At 18.5% G+C, this 23,977-nt stretch overlaps 1 protein-coding gene across 1 annotated transcript in view; it reads right to left on the bottom strand.

The window, feature by feature from the left end:
* Positions 1–390: 390 nt before the first annotated feature.
* The window catches only part of LOC122714483 (tumor necrosis factor receptor superfamily member wengen), a 24,140-nt gene continuing 553 nt past the window's right edge, over positions 391–23,977 (bottom strand). The window contains exons 2-5 of the mRNA XM_043935844.1: positions 14,029–14,448; positions 13,064–13,244; positions 2,355–2,483; positions 391–993 (exon numbers count right to left, since the gene is read on the bottom strand). Coding sequence (XP_043791779.1) covers positions 830–993; positions 2,355–2,483; positions 13,064–13,244; positions 14,029–14,445 — 891 coding nt within the window. The 5' untranslated portion in view covers positions 14,446–14,448 and the 3' untranslated portion in view covers positions 391–829. The remainder of the gene's footprint in view (positions 994–2,354; positions 2,484–13,063; positions 13,245–14,028; positions 14,449–23,977) is intronic.

The following is a 23,977-nucleotide window of genomic DNA, read 5'->3' on the forward strand; positions in this document are numbered from 1 at the left end:
AATATAAAGCAAGACATATTTCATAATTATAAATGAAAAATAAAGAAAAAAAGAACAAAATAAAAAAAGAATTTTCATCATTATTAATCCAAAATTTGATAAATTGTTTGAGTGTTGATTTAAATAATAAGAAAAATAGAGAAAAAATAATAATCTATCAAGTGTAAGTACACGTATGTGAGAAAAGAAAAACATTCTTTTTCTAGGAAATATTTTTCTGAGAGATTCAAAATGCGATTCGTACAGATTGCGATTATAACTTTAATTGTTTTAATATAAATCGTATCTATAATTTTAAAAGCAATTTAGCTTAACTTAAACAACTGTATTTGTAGTTTTCATTGTATGCATACGAGATGTATATAAGTAACATATGTGAAAAGCCAGATCCACTGTTCATGCCATTTTATTTCGTCTTTCGATACATACATCGCAATTATATTACAAAGATGGCAGTTTTTAAAGCTTATAAGAAGAAATAAATAATCGAATGAGCCAAGTCGATCGTAGCTCGATCACGTTCGAGCTTCGAGACTTCGAGCAAGGATTTCTTTCTCCTTTTTTAATCGTAAATCTACTTAAATAACGAAGAAAAAATATTATATAAAAGATATAATATAATTATTAAATTATTAAAAAATAATACAAATTATTTGTTTACAATCATCGAATATGATTTTTGTACCTTTCGGCGTTTTTATCTTCCAACCATCGTACCGTTTTAATAACGAATCGCAAAATATAAATATATAAATAAATGATTGTCGATTTAAATTTTCATTCTGTAAAAAAAGAATTTCTTTTTTTCACACTCTTTTCACTTATGTTGCTATGAATCGCTGAAATTTTTTTTCTGATTTAAAATCGTTTCGATATTTCGATGAATCCTAGCGATTTGCAGTTTCTTGCTTTTCGAAGGCTGTCCATCTTCTATATAAACATTTCCGCTGACTTCCGGCCAATCGACCATCACAGGAGTCTGTCTTCTTCGATCTGCAAACAAAAATATGTAATATTTATATTTTTCGATTTATATATTTACCGTTTTTATTTATCTATCACATTGTTTATTTTGTATCGTTTTTGCATTCTATTTCTAAAAATCAATTTGTAATTGTTTCAATATAATAATCAAAATTTAATACTTATTTCATATATTTAAAATAGATTTATTGTGAAATTATTTTCATAAATTTCTTCATATTATTTTTCCTTCTTTACTTATAGTTTTTTAAATTCTAAAAGAATTTTAGAAAAAATTTTTAAATTCTTATATCTTGTTAAATTTTAAATATTAAAACAAATAATGTAAATTCTTTTTATTTGAAAAGGAATTAGTAATTCTTTCAAATTTTATTGCTATTTATAATAATATAGTATATATGTATATAAGTGTATATATAATATTGCAATCAAATTTATTTTATTATTATATAATATAGAATATAACAATTATGAATTATAATATACAAATTTTTTACAGCAATAATTAAATTATGATTTTTCAAAAAGATAAAATAAATAATTATTTTTACATAGATTTTATGTTATTTTATTTTTATGTAGAATTTGCTTTTATAAATAAATTTAATTTAAATGTAATTTATGCATATTATTGTTTATAATATTTATCAATTTATTCATATAAATGTTTATTTTTAATAATCATTATTTATATTATTTTATCATTTATAAAAATCATCATTATTGTTATTATTTAATAACTATCTAAAATAATTTAGATAAATAATAGTAATAAATTGTGTACTGTGATGTTAAAATGTATTAATTTGATATATTGAATTAAATATTTTTAATATCTTTCTTCAAGATATTTTAAATATAATTTGGTTTCCATTCGATTTAAATACATTGAAAATTTCATTAAAGATGAAATATATTTTTTAATTATAAAAATTTTTATTATAATAATATTTCTCATTTTCCTTTACTAAAAATTTTATTTTTTTCTTCAAATTGTGAAATTTATTATTTTTGGCGATTAAGTCAATAAAAATTATAATAAAATTAATCTTAAACAACTTTATTAATTTTTTTGCAACAAAATTAAACATGCTTATATATTTTCATTTTATATAATTTATATACTTATATATTTTCTATAGATTATCGAACGTTGTTTTAAATTAATTTATTTCGAGACAATTAATATATAACATATTATTCATATAAGATATTATATTCAATATAAAAAAAAATTAATTTTTGTTTTTTTTTATTTTTATTTTTATATTTATTTTTCAATAAGAAAAAAATATTTATTTCATGAAAACATTTAACATAATATTTGAAACTAGAGCCAAATATACTAGTTTGAAAGATTATCGACTTACCTAGAAGTTTCTCGAGATATTGGCACCTTGTTTCGGGATCACCAGGATTCATGGGTGCGCCGGAAACCAGTTCAGCTAGTTCCGCCTTAACCATTAAATTTAATCGAGCTGAGATCTCTTCTAGACCCACTGCAAATATCAAATAGTCTTTATTCTATTCTATAAGTAGGGCAAATTTTCTTTAACTTTTTTTCTTAATTTTGTTTAATTTTTTTTCAAATGATTTTCATTATCATATAAAGTGTTCTTTAAAAAATAATTAACTATAATTTTTATATATTTTTAAATTAATAAAATGTTTTATCAATGGAAACAGATTTGAACGAAACATATTTCAAATAATGTTCACTAATATCTAAAATCATATTATATTCTTTATTTGGTCAAATAAGTAATGATTTGAAAAATTATTTGAGAAAATAACATTTTATTTTTTTAATCGAAACAAATTTTTAATTAAAAAATAGTATTCAATATAATATTAAATAATAAATTACTATATTAATAATAATATACAATAGTAAAAATTGTACCAAGTGTGTCAATAACGAATTAATAATATAAATATTAAAGAAATTAATTATTTTCATTCAAAATTAAATAATAACTATAGCAATAACAAATAATTTATTTCATGAAATAAATCATTTAATTACAAATATACTAGTTTATTTCGAAATACTTTATGAAATATTTGTATTATTTCAAAAGTAAATTATTTTGCAAATAATTATAAAAAATAATTTTAATAAAATAAATATATAATATATAAAGATAAGATAAATAATCAAAATATCCATTTAAGATGTAATATTGAAAGTATTGAAAATGTATGTAATATCGAAATGAATTTAATTGAAAAAGTTTTGCTTAAAATACATTAATTTTTAATTATAATGTAAAGTTGTATTTATCGCGCCAATTTAAATTGTATTTAAATTATTTGCATGTTTTCGTATCATTATTAAATTTATTTCTTTATTTTCTTTTTTCTTTTGTGTGTATTATATTATTACAAATTTATTATTATTCAAATTTCAAATTTATTATTATTCTTTATATAATGATACAGTATAAGATTTATTTGTATCAAAAGAAACGATATGATTTTTTCATACATGAAATTGAACATAACTGGATATTTATTTTCATATTATATCACCGAAGCGTATTAATGTGAAAGCGTATCATTACATCATTGCATATCAAAATATCATATCAAGATGCACACAATGATGATACACAATATAATACACAATTATGATATGATTATGATATAATGACGCAATAAAAATCTAATGTTTAATATTATTTAAAGATAAATAGATTTATCTCTATATATTATAATATTATTTCCAATGTAAAATATAAATAACCAATCAGTTCATATACATATCAAAATTTGACATGCATGTTAAAATATTTGTCCATTGATATGCAACGATATATAAATACACGATATATAAAAATTGATGATATACTGAGATGGAAAAGGATATAGAGATATTTTGTTTTTTGTTCAAGAATTATAATACGAATTATATAACAAACAAAAAAATGTTTTTTAAAAGTTATTAGATATTAAAATCTAATAAAGAAGTTTAGATAATTTAGATAAATGAGCATTGTATTATATTAAAATTTATTACAATTGTGACAATACGAGTAGAAATCACATTGCATAATTGTATAAATAAATAATTATAATAATTGATTTTAGGATTAATTTACTAATAATTAACTAATAATTAGTTAATTTTTTGAAATAAGAATATTCGAAATTTGTAATTTATTATTTATTTAAAAAGAAAAAAATATATTTTTAAATATATTTTTAAATATTTTTAAATATAAAAACATTTATAATATTAATAAAATCAATATTCAATTAATATTAAAAATATTAATAATAATATAATAACAATTTTTAATTGTTGTGATTGATCTATTTGTCAATTTATTATATTCATATTATTTTATATTCAAATTCCCCAAAAAATAAATCATCAATTGAAATACATTATCTATCACATATTAATTAACATTATTTGAAACAATGATTTTTAAATTATTTTTTGAAATAAATTTTATTTGAACTTTTTTTTTTACCAAAAAGAATATTTATTTAATTACCAAGATATAATTATTAAAATATTATTGTTATTAAGTATATATTTACCTGATTAATATCAATATAGTATTACATTTCATATAATAATGTAATCAAATGTTAATTTTTGAATTAAAAATTTTTAATTTAAATTCAACGATAATACAAATAAATAATTTTGATTAAATTATTATATAATTTGATCAAATGCAATATCTAAAAAATTCAGAAGAAAGGAATCCAATAATTTAAACAACTGATCCTTTTAATTTATTTTTAATTGACAATTTGATGAGAGAAGTTGGAAGAATGATCGTTCCGTCTATCCGAGGATAGAATGCGAGTTGAACGACTATGGAATGCGGTTCTGCTTTCTCAAGGCCCCATGGGATGAATCTAACGATAGCCTCGCTCCGGTCTAAAGTCATGTTTTTCTCCCCTTAAAGAAAAACGTGGCTTGCCAGGTTGGAGAACTATTCAGTTAGAAAATTAAACGAGTTTCATCATTTGTGATTTTTCTGATATCATATCTTTTGAAATTTTTGTTGATAAAGAAAAATTTTTTTATAATTTCAATTCAAAAAAAAATTCTGATAAATTAAATTAGATACAAATGAAAAAACAATTTAAAAGAATTTTTAAAATTTTATTTGTTTTCTAAGATATCTTCAATTATGTAATAATTTACTTAACTTAATATATTTTAAAGATTAAAAAAATTATATTATAATTGATAGATATGTAATATTATCAAAAAAAAAATAAAAAAAAATCCTATTTTTAAAAGGAAGTTTGTATAATAAAGAATTAACATATTGTAAGTTATCACATAATTAACATATTGTAACTTATCACATAATTTTTAATATATCAACATAAAAAAACGTGAGAAATTTAACAAGTTTAAAGGTATAATCATTTTAATTTATAGGAATATAGAGAAATAACTCGACAAATTTAAATTTGAAACTTTTCTATAAAATACAGCTTTTCTGTAAAAAATAGAAAATTAAAAAATTTATCACGTTTTTCCGTTATAGTCTTCATATAAATGATGAGAATTATTTTCATAAAAATAATTCATAATTTTATAAAAAAATTATTAGAAGAAAAATTATTATTAATATGTTTATATCGTGTGAATATCACAATTACTTTTATACATATGCACCAATGCAAATCACTTTGTGAAGATCCGTGTTGGAGAATTATCGTTAATTTGTTATGATTGAAGAATATTGGTAGGGGAATCAGGTAATGGAGCCTAACAGAAACGGACTATTCCCAGTCCCCTTTAGTAAGCAGAACCAGCAATGAAACGGTACTGAATGCACAACCATCGGTTGTATTACCAATCCGTTAGTGAGAATGCCGACAATATCTTTTGATTTCAATTGAGGAATAATTCAAATACAATTATAATTCCCCTACAACAATATTCACTGAAGAACTGAGGAAAATTCAAAACAATTTAAGATAAAAAATAGAAAATAGAAATATCTTCAAAATAAATTCTTTTTCAAGAAAATATTATTCGTAAATATAATTTTATTCAATATCTAAATTACGATTAAATATTACTTACTTACTATTTATTCTCATATTCGAAGTAAATAAAATAAAATAAAATATTTATTTTCTTCGTTTAAGAAACTTAACAAATATCAATTATAATTATTTATATGATTATGATAATTTTTTCTTTTTTATTCCTTAAAATATTATATAATATTTCTGAAAATAGTATATTCAGTTTCTTGTATGTCACATTATATTCAATAATATATTTTTAAATATATTATACTATTATAATAATAATATATATAATGAATTTATTATACTATTATAATAATAATTATAATATTAAAATAATAATAATATAATAAAACTAAAAATATTTATTTAAAATATTTTTTATTTATATCTTAATCAATGATATATTTCATTGATACAAAACAATATCTGTATTAAATAATATTTGTATTAAAATATATATTCATCAGACAGCTGTGGAAAATCTTTCTATCTCCATTACACCATGGATCTCCATATCGGACTTTTGTTCTCGTCTCATTTCATCTAATACAAATTTAAATTGTTTATAACTTAATAAATAAGATTTAAACGATATTTTTGTATATTAACTTTTGCGTTTGTTCTAGACTCTACTCATCAATCTTTCAAAAATGTTCACGAATATAATAACATTCTATATATTAATAAATATATATATATATATATATAATAACATATAATAATAAATAAATCTCAATAAATAAAAACCAATCTAAATAAACCTGATATTTTTATCTTATATCTTATATCAACTTTTATGTTTGTTTTGACTTCTCGAATCAATCCTTCAAAGATCATAAATATATTAACATGTATTATATTATATTATCATAAATATATTAACATATATTAACAGTATATTTAAAATACTATTATATTATATTTTTTTATTTAACTATTTCAAAAAATTTATTTATAAAATCCTGTATCACTCGAAAAGATAAAAATATATAAAAAATAAAAATTTATTTATTTTTTTTAAAAAATTTATTTTTAATAATATTTTTACAAAATCACTTCATCAAAATTTACGTTGCCTGAAACAATTTTGGATCAAATTTCATTCATATGAAATTTACATGTGAAATAAAAATCTTAAAGAAACGAATAATTATCTAAAGTTGCATTCTTATAGCTATATCTTTTCAACAATATTTTTAAATATTTTTACAATCTCAACAAAAAAATATTTTGTTTAACTGGATTTATATTTAACGATCGTTTTCTTAAAATTTAATTTAAAATTTTTCCAAATATTTAATAGGAATAGTTTTATAAAAAATTTATAAAAAAATCAATCATTAACTGAATTTAATTATTTGGAATAAATTAAATATTATTTTTATTTAAAAAAGCGATTGTGATAAGAATCTTAATATAAATTATATTATAACCAATATTTTTGTATATTATATTATATATTGTATATAAATTATATTATAACCAATAATTTTTATATATATTTACACAAATGAAATTGTACGTTTCCTTTTACTTCTCTGGAAAAGAATGCTATGATTATAAGGATACAGTAGGTCACACGAAACATTATGCGCACGATCACTGAATTAACAACACCAAATCGGCATTGAAACGAAAATAGTAGCGTTTCATTCATGCTGACTTGAACAACAACGATTCAAAAGTTTTCCATAAATATCTACTAGTGAGATATCGAATCTTCTAACAAACATATCTGTTAATAAATTAAACAAAAATTATTTAAAATTTTTTTGTCAAATTGATATAATTTAAAAAAAATTTATTAATTGCATTATATATAATAAATAATATAATAGTATAATAATAAAATAACATTTTATTTCGTATTTCATTTCACGATATTCTTTTCGACAATTATATCGGATAAATTGTTTTTACTTTATTAACTTTTTTTTATATGAATGATTTTATTTGATTTTAATCTTAAATCAAATATAAAAAAGTTGTATTTTGTATTTATAGTTTAATGACTGCTTGAATTAATAGATAAATTTATAATCAGTCAATAGTATATATATACATATAATAATTATAATTTTCAAAATTCAATTATTATTCACCGTCTACGCTGTATATTTTGTTTATTTTAGTTTTTTAAATATATAATTTTAATTTTAATTAATTTCTTGTCTTTTAATCTATTAAGAATTAATTAAAATAAAATAATTTTTATATAATATAAATAATGTAATTATTATATATTATATTATATATGATTATTTATTATTTATTAAAATATTTAGGAATAAATATAAATGTTGCAAAAAAATAAATATTTATTTATTTTATAATAATAAAGTATTTTCTTTATTAATTTATTTTTTTTATATTTTTTCCTAGACAAATTGTTAAAAAATGAAAGAAATATTAATAAAAATATAAAATAAAATTCTTTTTCATACTTATTTTATTTACTATTCTTAATTTTTTATAACATAGAAAATTAATACACTCATAAGTATTTATATTATAATATAAATAATAAATAAAACTTATTGTATTTTTTATTTTTATCAACTCTTAACTCTTAACTCTAACTATTGTTTTTTATCTATTTTCAAGAACAATAATAAAAAAATACTTTTTATCAAAATAATATTTTCAATAAATATTTTTCATATTTTGAAGAAAAATTACCATTTACGATGATTTATACATATAGATAAAAATTTAAGATTCAACGAATAAAAAATAATTTAATACTACTTTATTTCATTTCTTTTTTAATATTTAAAAAATTAATTAATTTATAATTTCACAGTAATTATAGACACAAGAATTAAATACGAGAAGATAAAAAAGGGAATAAAAAATATTTGGAAAAATGTTCCATAAATTGAATAAATCGGTTCCATCACTGAATACATAAAGTAGTAACTTCCTGATGGAAGGTTGGGGAAAAGAGGTATCGAGAAAGTAGAAGGGGAAAGAATGGGTTCCGGCGTTGATGAGTTCTGCGTAACGCTCGTTATGCAAATGCGGGTAGTAACATCGTACAAACATTCATTGTAGATCGTAACACCGTTCGAACTCTCTTCTATTGTATATCATGCCGAGTCACACGAATGACGAGGAACGATCAATCTTGAATCAAAACGCTCAACCTTTCGTTTGTGAACATCGTGACGGCAATTTGCAAACATTGACTGCTTATGCTTTACAGTGCTGAATGAACCGTAAAGAATTTAAAGTAGTCGGGTCACGCGATTTAGTACGCGGTATTATTTCAAATCGAAAAATTTCAACGACCTTTCAATTATTCTTTCTCTTTTTCTCCCTTCGCCTTTAAATGATTAAACAATCGAATAAATCGAGAATAATTTTGTTTAATTGTTTCATTTTATATTATTTTACTATTTCAATGTTGAACAATGAATATCGTTATGAAAATGTTTTAAAGGTTAGGATTAAAAGAAATTTTTCAAAATTTTGAAGAAAAAAAATTGTATTCGAATCATTATGAATATTTTAAGTTTTATAGATCAAAAAGAAAAAAAATAATAAAACTTTTATCGAAAAATGAATGTTTTAATTAAACATTATGATATGACATGTAATGATGTAACGAATTATATGCGAATAGGAAAGAATTATAAAAATTAATGATTCAATGGCATTATTATTTAAATTGTAAATTAAATTATATTTTAAAAAAAACTTATGTGAACATAGAATTAAAAATTAATAAAGACAAATAAATTTCACTAGATTAATTGTATATCATACAAATTATTACATATATATAATTTTATCTTTAACAGAAAAAGCAATATGTAAATCACATGATAAATATTCAATTCGATAATTCCTATGAATAATTATTTCATTTTCAGTTAACATTTTGCATTCAAGTGAAAATCATAATATAATTTTGGAAATGCATATCTTTTTTTTTTTTTTGATTGAATTCAATAACACAACATAAGAATTCATTTTATAAAAAAATTTCATGATTTAAAAAAAAGAATTTGGAAAAAATATAGGAATAAAATCTATATCTTATTTCTTTATTATCACATACATAAACTGAAAAAAATACTTCATTTTTATCAAAGTTATTTTAATTTTAAAATGAATATCATTTCTATTAAACATATACTATTTCTTATGATAATATACAGGTTATTAATATTCGTAAAAGGATCGTAGAAGGACCATCTTTGGAAGATTGAAGTTTCTAGAGCTCAAAACAAACATAAAAGTTGGTATACAAAAATGTCAATCAAGACTCATTTATTAAATTATAAGTTTACGTTAGTAAACTTAAATTGATTAAAGTGAAACAGAAATAGAATGCGATAGCAATGTAATGAAGACAGAATATTTTCACTCTTCGTTTTGTTTCATCTAATACAAACTTCAATTGGTTATAACTTAATTATGATCCTTGACCGATATTTTTGTATCAATATCAATTTTTATATATTATATTTATTTGATTTCTAGAATCAACTGTCCTGCAAATATATTAATTGTTAAATTAAATAATCTTCTTAGAAATTTTTATATGCAATTATTAAATTAATGACATTTTCTATGCTCATTATCAGATGTATTACAGTTAAAATCATAAATTGAATGAAACTATTAAAATTTTCAATTAGTTATAAAATAACAAAAATTTTCTTTAATCATACATTATTTTTATTATTACATTATTTATGTTTTATATTTTAAGAAAACATGTATAACAAATGTATATTTTATATAGGAAAAAATAATTACTGAAATTTTTATTTCATACATATTTACATAAATAAAAAACTTTTATTAGAAATAAAAAAATATTAAATAAATAGGAAGATGCTTTAAAACTATGTTATATATTTTAAGTTAAAATTGTTTGAATCCATTCATAAAAATTTTGAAATCTGACCATATATGTAGATGTGAAATTAACTACTTTTTGTTTCGTTTAATTTTTTTTATTGTTGGAAAAATGATATAGTTATATAAAAATTAAAAAAATTATTTTTTCTTATATCTTATGTCTATTATATCAACTCCTTTGTAATACTAATTAAAAAAAGTAATTCTCAGTTTGATACATTATCTTAAAGCATCTATTATAAAAAATACTAAATATTTCAAAACTCTTATTAAATCTTATCTTAATCGAATGCAAATAATAAAAGCAATTTCAAATTTTTTAAAACTAATACTTTTGTAATAAAACTAAAGCATAAATTTATAAAGAAAATTAATTAATAATAGAAAAAAAATGAGTTAAAAACTCATTAACTAATTGTTAGTAAAAGTTAAAGTTATCGATCAATCAAGATGGTTAAAATTAATTCTTTAATAATAAATACATCGATGAAAAATATTTATTTTTTGAATATATTAAAGAATTAATTGATTGAAATAATAAACTTTTATATTAAATTATTTAAAATAATATTTTTTTATATTCATATCGATTATTTAAATATAGAAAAAAAATATCTATATAAAAAATAAATTTTTTTCCTTATATCTATTCTTGCATGATCTTATATAATTTTTACTCATTCTAAGAAATATAAATATTAATACATAATTGCTTGCGGTTTATGATTTTATGAAAATAATTTTATGAAATTCAAATATTTTATTATATGTATATAATAAAAAATTTATTTAATTTATATGATTATAATTTATTTCGTTTAATTATTTCAAATCCATATTGAAAAATAATTGAAATCCTTGTTATATATTCATAAAATCATATATTTATTTCAAATAGTAATTCTTTAATAAAGAAACAAATTATTATTGCAAATTAATCAATAATCAAAAGAATTGAAAAAATAATTTTAATTCTTATTTTAAATACAATTATCTACCACTGCTTTGTGCAAATCGTATCAAATGCTCTCAAATAATAGCACGTCTTACAAATGATGTACAAATCCAGATGACACGAGTTCATAAATGAGTATATAAAGAGAACACGAAACGGAGCATTACGAAAGAAATGAGAAGCATTGGACACCAGGACGTCATATCCGGGCGTGATAGATCGAGCCAAGGTGAGCAGAGGTCGTGAGCGGCCCTCTAATGAAGAAAATCTGTCTTGCATTTTAAAGGACTTCTTATCCCCCTCCAAGGAAACGCGTAACAATCATTCGGAATCGAATGAAATAAAATACCAGAACACAAAGTTTTACTAATACTTAATAATAAATCATTGTTCTACTTCTTGTTTCTTTTTATTATTGTTATCACGGACATTGTGAACAAATTATATTTGAAATTGAAATGAAAAGTAATTACTTGAAATAATTTTTCTTGAATTGTTATTTGTTTAATATAAAAAGATAGATAAAAAATAGATAATGTCATTTCTTTCAAATAATGAATTACTTTGTCAGTTTCTTATTTCATTGAAGAATGAAACATTCAATTGTCAAAATAAAAATTATAATATTGTACAAACAAAAGTTGCATAATATGATATTATTTGAAATATTATTCAAAATAATATCTTATTATTGTTATAATTATTTAAAATAATTTCATTTTATAAATATGATTTTTGTTTATAAATAATAAAAATGTTACCAATGAATTATTTTTTTATAATTATTATTAGAAGGCTATATTAAAAATTTTATTTTTATGAAAATTTCTAATACATAATACCTAAAAACATGACTTATTTTCATAATATGCGTTAAATTCAATTCAATTGTTCTTTTTTTACTTCTACACATAAGCAAAAATAAATCATATACATGCAAAAATTTATAATTTAGAAAAATAAATACAAAATTATTTTATATAAAAAATTTTGATATTTCTAAAAATATGAATAAAATCACTTATAAAAAGACTTATATTAATTCAAAATAATAATTCAAAAATGTTTATATACAAATTTTCAAATAGAAAGATACCTTTTATCAAAAAACAGGATTCTTAATTTTAAAAATTTATTTTTAGCTAACTTATTTCCCATAGTATGGAATCGTTTTAATTTTATTAATTTAATAATTTTAAGATTCTGTTTCGACATCTACACAATTAATAAACTTACCGGGTTCGAAGTTCTTTTTCATCCGACGCCACTGTCTCGCATAGACTAAAGCCGAGCATCCTGCGACCAGAAAAAAGAGAATACAGGCACACACGGCAAGGATCAACGCGACCGTTTGCCAGTCCCACAAGATTCTCTCTTTCGAAATAGTTGTGCTTCTTGGATGAGGCTCGTTCAATGCCTATATAATTTCGTTATCTTTTTATTTCAAATTTGGCGAAAGGAATAGAATTAAATCTTAAACATGGTGATCTATTTGATAAATATCTTTAAAATAATCGATAACATTAAAAATTTTTTCAAAAAATTGAATAGTTTCAAAGAATGCATGTCAAAATATTACGTTTGTTTTTTATAGATAAAAGATTTATGATTGAAATCTTTAGATTTTAGATCGAAAATCATGAAAAACAACGATTTTTAATTGTTTATCGTTCATAGTTAATCAATTTCGATGAAATTTTTAACATGTAAATATCTGATCTACAAAATATATTTTTTAAATTTTCATTAAAAGCTTAAATAAAAAAAAAAATAAAAGGTAATCTTTACTATTTTCTTCATTTTCGACAAATTGCAATTTTTTTATGATTTTTTTTTTTTATGTATCATTTAATAAATTAATTTTTTTAATTTCCCAAAACAATATATTAAATCCATTTTTAAAAAAGTTATTGTTTTAAAAAATAGTTTATATTTTTTGAATCCATTGCATAAAGTAGGAAATATTATTTGCTGATATCAAAAATCAAATTATTATTTGACCATACAAATATACATGGAATCTACATAATATCTATATATATATATATATATATACATAATAATTTTAAATGATTTCTGCTACCTTAACATAAACACAAAACGTAATCGTAATTTTTTTTTTTTCGATTAGAAACATCATCGATAACAAAAACGAGTGTTTTCTATCCTAGATCAAGCAACAAATTTTACAACAATTATACCTCATTCTTTGTTTCCCATTGAATATCTTGCTCCGAACTGTCAATAAAATCCTTTGATTCTTGTCTAATCTGTTGCTGATCCAAATCTGGGAACCTCCATAACATCTTCGAAGTAACCGCTTCGAGGCTTCTTTGACCGATTTCCGGCCTTTTTCTTGTCGAAAGAAAAGACCAATCGAGTTCAAGAGCAGAGAGTGGACCACAAATGGCATCCTTGTAAATCGCGCAGGGGCTCAAAGTAAAATCAGGAGCGCATCTGGTGCAAGGCAAACAGGTGGCATGCTCGACCGACCAAAATTCGAAACCTGGTTTGCAGACCGGATATCGAGGAACGGATGTTGAACAGCCAGCCTTGCGGAGACCGACCAATAGTAGCAGCACGGCCAACAGATATCCCCGATTGGGCTCCCGAGGCATCACCTGAAATTAATTTTTATATTTTACTTTATATTAACAAAGTTATAACATGTGAAATACTGGATTGGTGAGAAAATCATATCGATTTTAAAAAGTTGAATCAATTTGTTGTAAATATAGTTAATATATATAGAAAACTGATTTTTTTTGTTGACGATTGATTCTAGACGCTAAATTAAAACATAAAAATTGATATATGAAAATTAAGATTTATTTATTAAGTTACAAGCAATAGAAGTTTATGTTAGATAAAGCGAAACGAAAAGTGAAAACACTCTGTTCTCGTTATACTATTGCCGCGTTCTCATTTTATCCAATACGAATTTAAATTGCTTATAAGTAAAGAAGAATTTTTATACAATACATGTTTTCCATTATTATATATAAATATATATTTTATTATATATAAATATATATTTTATATATTTTTTATATAAACAATATATATTATCGCTCAAAAATATCTAAATAGTTACGAAGTTTTTATCGTAAATGTAATTAATCTTTATAATATATATAATATATATTATATTATAAATATAAAATATTTATAATCTTTATAATATTTATCTTTATTTTAACGTTTTATATTTAAAATTATTTATTTTAAAATTATTTAAATTACGTGCTTACCAATATTATAATTAAATACATGTTTTGTCGATATTCATTATGATTAGATATTATTGTTTCTAAATACGGTAATTTTTCGATCAATTTATTATTCGATCAATATATATTCGTTATTGTTTTTAAAATTCTTTCATTTCTTCTAAATACTTCCTCAAAGCTTTTCAAACAACTAAATCATTCGATTGAATATCGTCTTTATGAAATTATATTATTATATATATTTTCATTTATAGACAAAAAATAATTTTTACATAAAAATAAATGTTATTGTATTACGATATTTTTGTATATATAATATTAACAATTATAAATAAGAAAATGATTGTAAATGATTGTAAATCTTTTTTTGTTTTACAAAACTTAAATTTCATTTTATACAGAATAAGAAAATATCCGGATAGTTTTGAATAATAAAATAAGTTTAATTAATAACATAATTATTCATATATGAAATATGTATACATGAATATGTTAAATTGAATTATATTCTGAAACTTTTGATTATATTGAAAACTAAAAAAATTCTGAATATTTATATATGAATATCTATAAAAACAGTTTAAGAATATTCAATATGATATTGAAATAATATATTATGTGATGTAGAACAATTTTTTTTCAGTTCAATTTTTTTAAATGAAAAATAACAATTTATATATAGCTAAAGCTATATAAAATTATTGTTATTTTTCAAATATTACATAGTTTGATAAAATTTGATTAAATTTTAATTATTATGATATATTTTTTATATTAATTGAATATCTATTTTGTTACATAATTTTGTTTGCATAAAAATTCCCAGTTTATCTATTTAATTTAATAAATAGATTTTGATCAATATTTTTGTATTTGTTTTAGATTCAAGAATTAATCTTATAAAAATGTCTTATAAATATATTCTTTATATATTCATCTTTAAATCTGTGTATAAATATTGTAAAATTCATTCTTTTTATATATATATTATTAAATCATTATATTATTATATATTATATGCAACATTATCCGACATTATACCAATTTGATTTATATGTTTCTTATTTAATATAAATCTTTTTAATATAAATCTCTTTAATGATAATAAAATATAAAAATAATCTTATGATCAATCTCTATTGAAAAAATATTTTAAAATTATGTTAGGATAAAAAAAAGTTAATCAATATATATTAATAATTATATAATTAATTTTTTTTTAAAAATTTGAAAATTAATCAAAAGATTAAATTTAACATATTTTCGAAATGATTATAACGACGTATCATTGGAATTTAAAGGCTTAAAACAAACTGAAAAAGGAAAAAGAAACATAATAAAATATTACAAACATTGATTTAGAACTCTTACTATTATTTAAATATTCGAATTTATGTATTTAAATATTTATTTAATTAAATAATTATAATTATAATTGAATATCTAAATACTTCAGATACTTTATCCAATAATTTATATCAAAATAAATCTGAATACTTAAATTACACATTTAATTCTTTATCTTAAAATGACATTTTGAGATACTATAAATTTCTAACAAAAATTTCTGCAAAACTATATAATAAACATACAATTTTGAAAATTACAATGATGAGAATAATTATGAATATCATTTATAAGAATATTGACAAAAGAACAAAGAAGTATTTTTTATATAATAAGATAGTACTTTTATTCGCAATAAAAATGTATTTAAAAGTTTAAAACCGATTTATTGTCATGATCAAGATTAAATTTTGACTTCTACATCACTGAAAAAAAATCTAATTTTGTATTCTGACAAAAAAAGTTTATTAAAAATTATCAGAAATTAATAATATCACAATAATTAAAGGACAAATAAAATTCATTGAATAGAGATGAAATTCTAAATAAATTATTGGTATTTTTAGTTGTTTGTCACATATAAATGTCTAAAATAAAAGAAAATTAAATACTGAATATAAGAATATTAACATTACATATTGAATTTACATTTTTTCTAAAATGCAATTTTAAGAAAAAAAGAATATTTCTTTTTTTTTTTAATTTTTGTTTTATAAATTCAAAAAAATCGAGATTCCAATTTATTAATAAATTTGATGTCTTTAATCTAAAGTCAAAAATATCATATTCAAAGAAAAGTTTCATATATGAATCTGAAAATACTTATTCAAATAATTATACGTAATAAAAAGACTTATAACGTGTAAATAAGTAAATAAAATGTAAACACGAAATAGAAACGAAAGTTTACATCTACAAATAAAATCATAAATCGATTATCAATGAAAATTATCTTACGTGTTCTTGAAGATACATCCTATGAGATGTATACATTACTCTTTAGATTTAAATTCAGATATTCGAATACTTAAATATATTTTCAAAACAAATTTCAAATTTATTTATAAAACATGGATATCTGAGAATTCTAAGAATTCTAATTTGATTCAATTTCACATTAAAATTTTTAGAAATACAAAACAAATATACAACTATTAAAAATGAACTTATACAAAAATTTAATAACATAAGCGAACTAGAATATATTCAAAATTATGATAAATATTCGAAAAACTAATTTTCCATTGATGATTCAATAAATATTAAGAATATTTAAATAAATTTTTCCTATATATATAATCAATTATATTATTTAATATTTTTATGAATTATTTAAACGATTTAGATGAATTTTTCTGATTTTATATTGATATAATTGACTTTATACAATGTTAATATATTTTTAAATATATGGCAGATTTAAAAGATCGATACTAGGAACCAAAACTCAAAAAATAAAAATATAAAAATTAATATATAAATTTGCTTCATCTAATAAAAATTTAAACTTAACAAAATAAAATTTAATCTAATAAATAAATTTCAATTGAAATTTTTATAGCAAGTTTTATATTTTTCTGCAGAATCAAAGATGATTACGATAATTATTGCATTATTTTAATTATCAGTAACTTCTAATTATTTTAAATAATTTTAATTTAATTAATTTCTACACTTTATAATTATTACTATTATTTTATTTATTTTAATTATATTTTATATTATATATTATTATATTTTATGTATATTTTTAGAATATTTTTATAGAATGGCAAATCCAAATTATGAATAGTATAATAGTATGTATAATATACTATTCATTTTATATGCACGAGACCAACTAACTGCTGGATTTAACAAAACATAGTAAAATTGAATAAAAAGTATTACAATGTTACAAAAACGTATTTTAACAAGACTTATATACGAATTATTTTTTTAAAATAATTTGACAAATCTCCATGCTCTATAACTCTTTATGTTTTAATACATGAAAACTTTCATGAAAATTAAAATTTTCAGATTAGATGAATTTTCTTATAATACGATGTCTTAATAATAACATTTTTGTGACTGATTAAAATTTGTGTTCTAAATATTTTTTTTTATGTTACTTCACTTTTTGGGAGAAAAATAATAAAAATATATAATAATTATATTGAAATAAAAAGTTTTAATAAGCATAAATTATATTTAAGTTTTTTTCCTTTATTTTCATTGGATACATTTGCCTATTGTGTAATACAAAAAAAAAATTATTATATATTTTATTATGTTATACATATTATTTTTTAATAAATATGTTTTTTGTACAATTTATAATATAATAGAATCTTTTATTATTGATAAATCAATTCAAGAATATAAAAGTAGTATTTATATATAAAGTATATAAATATTTATAAAGTAGTATTAAAAACTAAACATAAATTATATTGTTCTAATTTAATCGTTAATTAAGGTTTCGTATGAAAAAATTAATTTAAGAAATATAAATTTTTTTTATAACATTTTTCTTATTATTTAAGTAATTATTAGTAATTAGTAAATTTTTTATTAATTTAATTAAAAGAAGTAACTTTTGTCTAAAAATTATATATCTCATAGTTTATGAATTATAAAATAAAATCGAATAATAATGAATTTTTGAATTTTAATTTCTTCTTTTTAGAAGGAACTTAATAAATCTATATATTATACATAATTATTATTATACATAATTAATATTATTATACATAATTATATATTTTTAAAAATTTCATTTTTTAATTTCCAGATTTAGTGATTTTATGTTATTAATTCAAATTCTTAAAAAATATATATTGAATATAATATTAAGAATATTTTTATGTATATTTCTAAAATGCTGAATTGCAATTATATATTTATAAGAAAAAATTATTGAAATATTATTCTTACGTATGTCAAAATCAATTTCAAATATCCTTTCTTATATACATATAATTATTGATGAAAATAAAATATAAAGGATAATTAATATATAATAATATTACATAAAATTATGAAAGAAAATATAATATTATAATCAAAGAATCTATAGCTAATAGTAAAATATAATAGTAAATTAGAAATGGTGTAAAATTTACAATACAAAATATTATATTTATCAAAGAAATTTTAAATAAAATAATATATTTGAAAATTCTAAGAAAAATTTAAAAAATTAATTAAATGTAATTAAATTAGATCTACTAGAAAAAAATTGTTTTCAAAAAGATAACAATTCAAAAAAATTCAACAAAAATTGTTAAAATATTATACGAGATATTATACGAAATTATATGAGATTATACTATTATTAATTGTTGTTTGAAATAACTTTTAATGATAATTGATAATACGGAAAAAAGTATACAAGTTTAAAAGTTTTTATTTATTTAAAAAATAAGAGAAAAAAATAAAAAATGTCACAAAATAGCTTTATTAAAATTGTTTAATACTTTACTCTATTAATAAAGAAATGAGATGAATTTAATTATATGAATTGTTTATAAAATTAAGTGTATATTTCAATTAATTAAACATTACAAAAAAATGATTAATGAAATCAAAAAAATTATAAGAAATCCTAAAAAAATAAATATTCTTCATTTTTTCACATTTTTCATCTTTTATCTGGATTATAACAGTGAAAAATAAAAATTTTTTTGACCAAAGTTTTGATAATTAATTGAAAATCATTTTATATTTTTTATATGAGATATCATGAAATGAAATATTATTTCAATATAACATAATAAATATCATTTCAATATAAAAAAAAAACAAATTTAAGGTATTATTCACAAGAAATATAATAATTAATAAGTAGCGAAAAACATGTTAATCAAATAAAAGATGAAATTTTCTCTTTCAATTTTTATTGAATGAAATTTTGTAAAACACAATCAGACATATATCATAATATGCAATACAAAAAACTATCATATTATATAAGTTTATATAGTCATAGTTGTCACTCATCATAGTTAAGTTATTTTTAATCTCGTCGAAACTTATCGATAACACTGATTAGATTACAAAAATTAAATAAATTTAGATTTACTGATATGTGACATTCTTGGTCCAGCAACTATGAGTTTAATTATAGTACTTTGAGGGTTGAAAAGATGCATCATAAGAAATATAAATTAGAAAATTTTACAAAAATTAATCAATGACTTGGTTAAAATTTCCGAAAGTAATTTAAAAATAAAGAATATAAAAAAATAATAATCATAATAATCATAAAAATAATAAATTCAGTTTTTATTTAATATAACATATTAAATATTTGATACATTAATATTTAATTTATATAATATCAAAATATACATAATATATTACAAAAAAAAGGAAGTAATACAAATATAAAATAGAAATAAATAGTTGTCAAATATTATGATAACTAAAACACTTTATCATGACAATTATTGATAGTTATCTTTTTTTTTGTTTATTTTAATGAATGTTTTATATTTCAGTTATAATAAAAATTTTTATACATATTTATTAAAGTGAAATTTAGTTTATTTTGTAATTTCTAAAGAAACGGAAAAGATAAGTTATATTATAATAATTGTAATTTTATATAAATGAAAATTTGAAATTTTCATGTTTTTGATTATGATATAATAAGAGAAAACAAAAAATAACAAATTGGTGAAAATATAAAATTTTTAACTGAAGATTTTTAAGAATATAATTAAAATTTTCTGAATATTTTAAAGATGAATTATAGAAATATATTGTTATACTAATTGTAAATCTATTATAATTGGATTTAGAAAGCATAATTACATTATTAAAAAATATTAATTATTAAAAAATAAAATAAATTGTTTATTTAATTGTGATTTTTTTATTATATTTGATGATATATATTGTTCATTTTATAAAATCTTTTTATTACTACTTTAATATAGATTCATAATTTATTTCTTTAAAAATAAAAATAATATTATCTAAAGAAAAAAAAATATTATTTGTACTAATCCGCATTTATAATAATTTGTTTTTAAAAACTAAAAAAATCAAAAGTTTTATAAAGTCAATATAATATTTATAATTATGTAGTATATTTTATAATTTCTCAAAATTTTTTTATTCTTATTATTCTAAGATTTCCTAAAATTAAAAAATGATTGACATTATATTTTATTGAATTATAAATATTTTTCAAATATTCTATTTTTTATTGTAATTATATTTTCAAATTTAATTTAATTTATATTTAAAATAATCATTTTATATATATATAATAAAAATATATATTATTTTTATGTATTTTTATGTATATAATATATAGTATAATAACTATTTTTAATGCAACACATGAAAAATTATTATTTAATAATTTTATATTAATAATTAATAATTTTATTTAAAATAAATATTTTCCATGTATTATATAAGATGAAATAAATCTTCAATTAATTCATTATAATTAAATTATTTCATATTTTTAATATTTCAATTTGTTTGAAATATCAGTATTATTTTAAATTTAATTTAAAGTGAATTTTTTCTTAAATGATATATAAATTTATAGAGTTTATATTATTTATTATAAATCTATTATAAATCTATATATATTTTATTATTATTTTTATTATTATTAAATTTTATATACTCAGAATTTTATAGAAAATTTGTGATTTCAATTTATTTGATATTATTACTTACTTAAAATGATACTAAAAAATATTATAAAAACATTAAATACTAATAAATTATAAAATTAATATAGTAAATTATATATATTAAAATTTATAATTAAATAATAAATATATATAAATATTTTAATTGTGAAAATATAATTTTTAATATATAATTTTTAATATATAATAATTTTTTCGATTAATAAATCGTTCGTAAGAACAAAAACATTTTTTTTAGATAATTCGTTAGAATAATCGAGCGTGTAAAGTAGTCGTTTAACTGGCAAAACCGGCCAGACCGTTTCCACTTCCGGCTCGTTTGCGATGTAATTACATCCGTAGTTGTATCGCGAGCATATACTCTTATGAGTATGCGTACGCACGTGTATTAAAATAGTTTCGACATGAATCAATTGACCGCAATTCAGTTCTGATTTTATTCTGATTTTTGTTAATATTAAATATTATAACTAATCATTAAATGTAAATAAATAAAATAATATATCATAATAACAATTTTGTTATTAATAAAATGTCTTTCGATATACATATATCTATACATTTTCACAATATTTTGAGTGTATTTAATAATAAATTCTAATTATAATATAAGTAAGTATAATAAGTAATTAACAATTATATTCCAAATTAATAATAATAATAATTAATATTAAAAATATATATATAATATATAAAGCTTCAATATTTTGAATTTAAAACAATATTTATTAAAAATTAAATAGTATGTTTGATTTATTTAAAATAAAATCAATTAATTAATTATTAAATGAATGAAATAATAAAAAATAGAAAATTGTGTCGCATAAATAGAAAGCATAATATTCTATCTATAATAAAAGTTTCACCCGGGCTATTTAAAATTTGATACGCGCGCTTCTACCAATCTTGCTTCTCGATTGCGTGACAAATATAAATATGCAGTTAGCGTACTAGAATCATGGTAACACAAAATGACTATACGTCATTATATATGACGTATAGTCAATATATGAAACAAATATATAAGTATATAAATCTTGATTCAAATTCTTTGATAAGTTTTTATGACATTTTTATGATAAGATCAAGTAACAAATTATAATGCATAATCTCAATAACATATTCATAACTATTTACAAATTATTTTGTATTGATTCTATATAATACAGATTTATATATAAAAATTATTACAATGTTTTTATTTTTCTTAAATATAATTCTCAAAGATAAGAATTTTACCAAGTATTTATATTTAATTTAATAAATTATTTAATTGTATTATTATTAAGAAGCTATATTTTGTTTTGATTTATTGATGTTATAAATTTGTAAATATAATTTATAGTATAATATAAATATAAAATATAATTTTAATTTTTTTTTGTATAGTTAGTTATTCTTATTAATATCTGTATTAGAAATATTTGTAATAATATTTAATTTATATTTGATATATTATTCTTAATAAAATTATTAATAACATACATATAATTTTATTGCACTATCATTCATAAATCTCATTGGCATTCTATATTTATTATATCATTGAATATACATATACAAATCAAATAAAATTATTTTATTTTATATTTTATATTTTATCACAAATATATTTCAAGTTATTTGAAATATTTACATTTAATATTTTAACATTTCATAATCTTAATTTCTTATAATTATAATTTTAAATATAAATTATATAAAAACATAATTTTTATTAAATTTAAGATAACTGATCTTTATTTAAGCTAATAAATCTTTATTTAAGCTTAGACTAATAAATGATATAAATGATATATGTATATATTAATAGATAAATAAATGTACATATTTAACATTCATATTATAATATATTATATATTATATATATATAATATATAATAATATATAATATATATAAATATGTATTATAT

Source organism: Apis laboriosa, unplaced genomic scaffold (genome assembly GCF_014066325.1).
Source record: "Apis laboriosa isolate Shangri-la unplaced genomic scaffold, ASM1406632v1 scaffold30_cov140, whole genome shotgun sequence".
NCBI lineage: Eukaryota > Metazoa > Arthropoda > Insecta > Hymenoptera > Apidae > Apis > Apis laboriosa.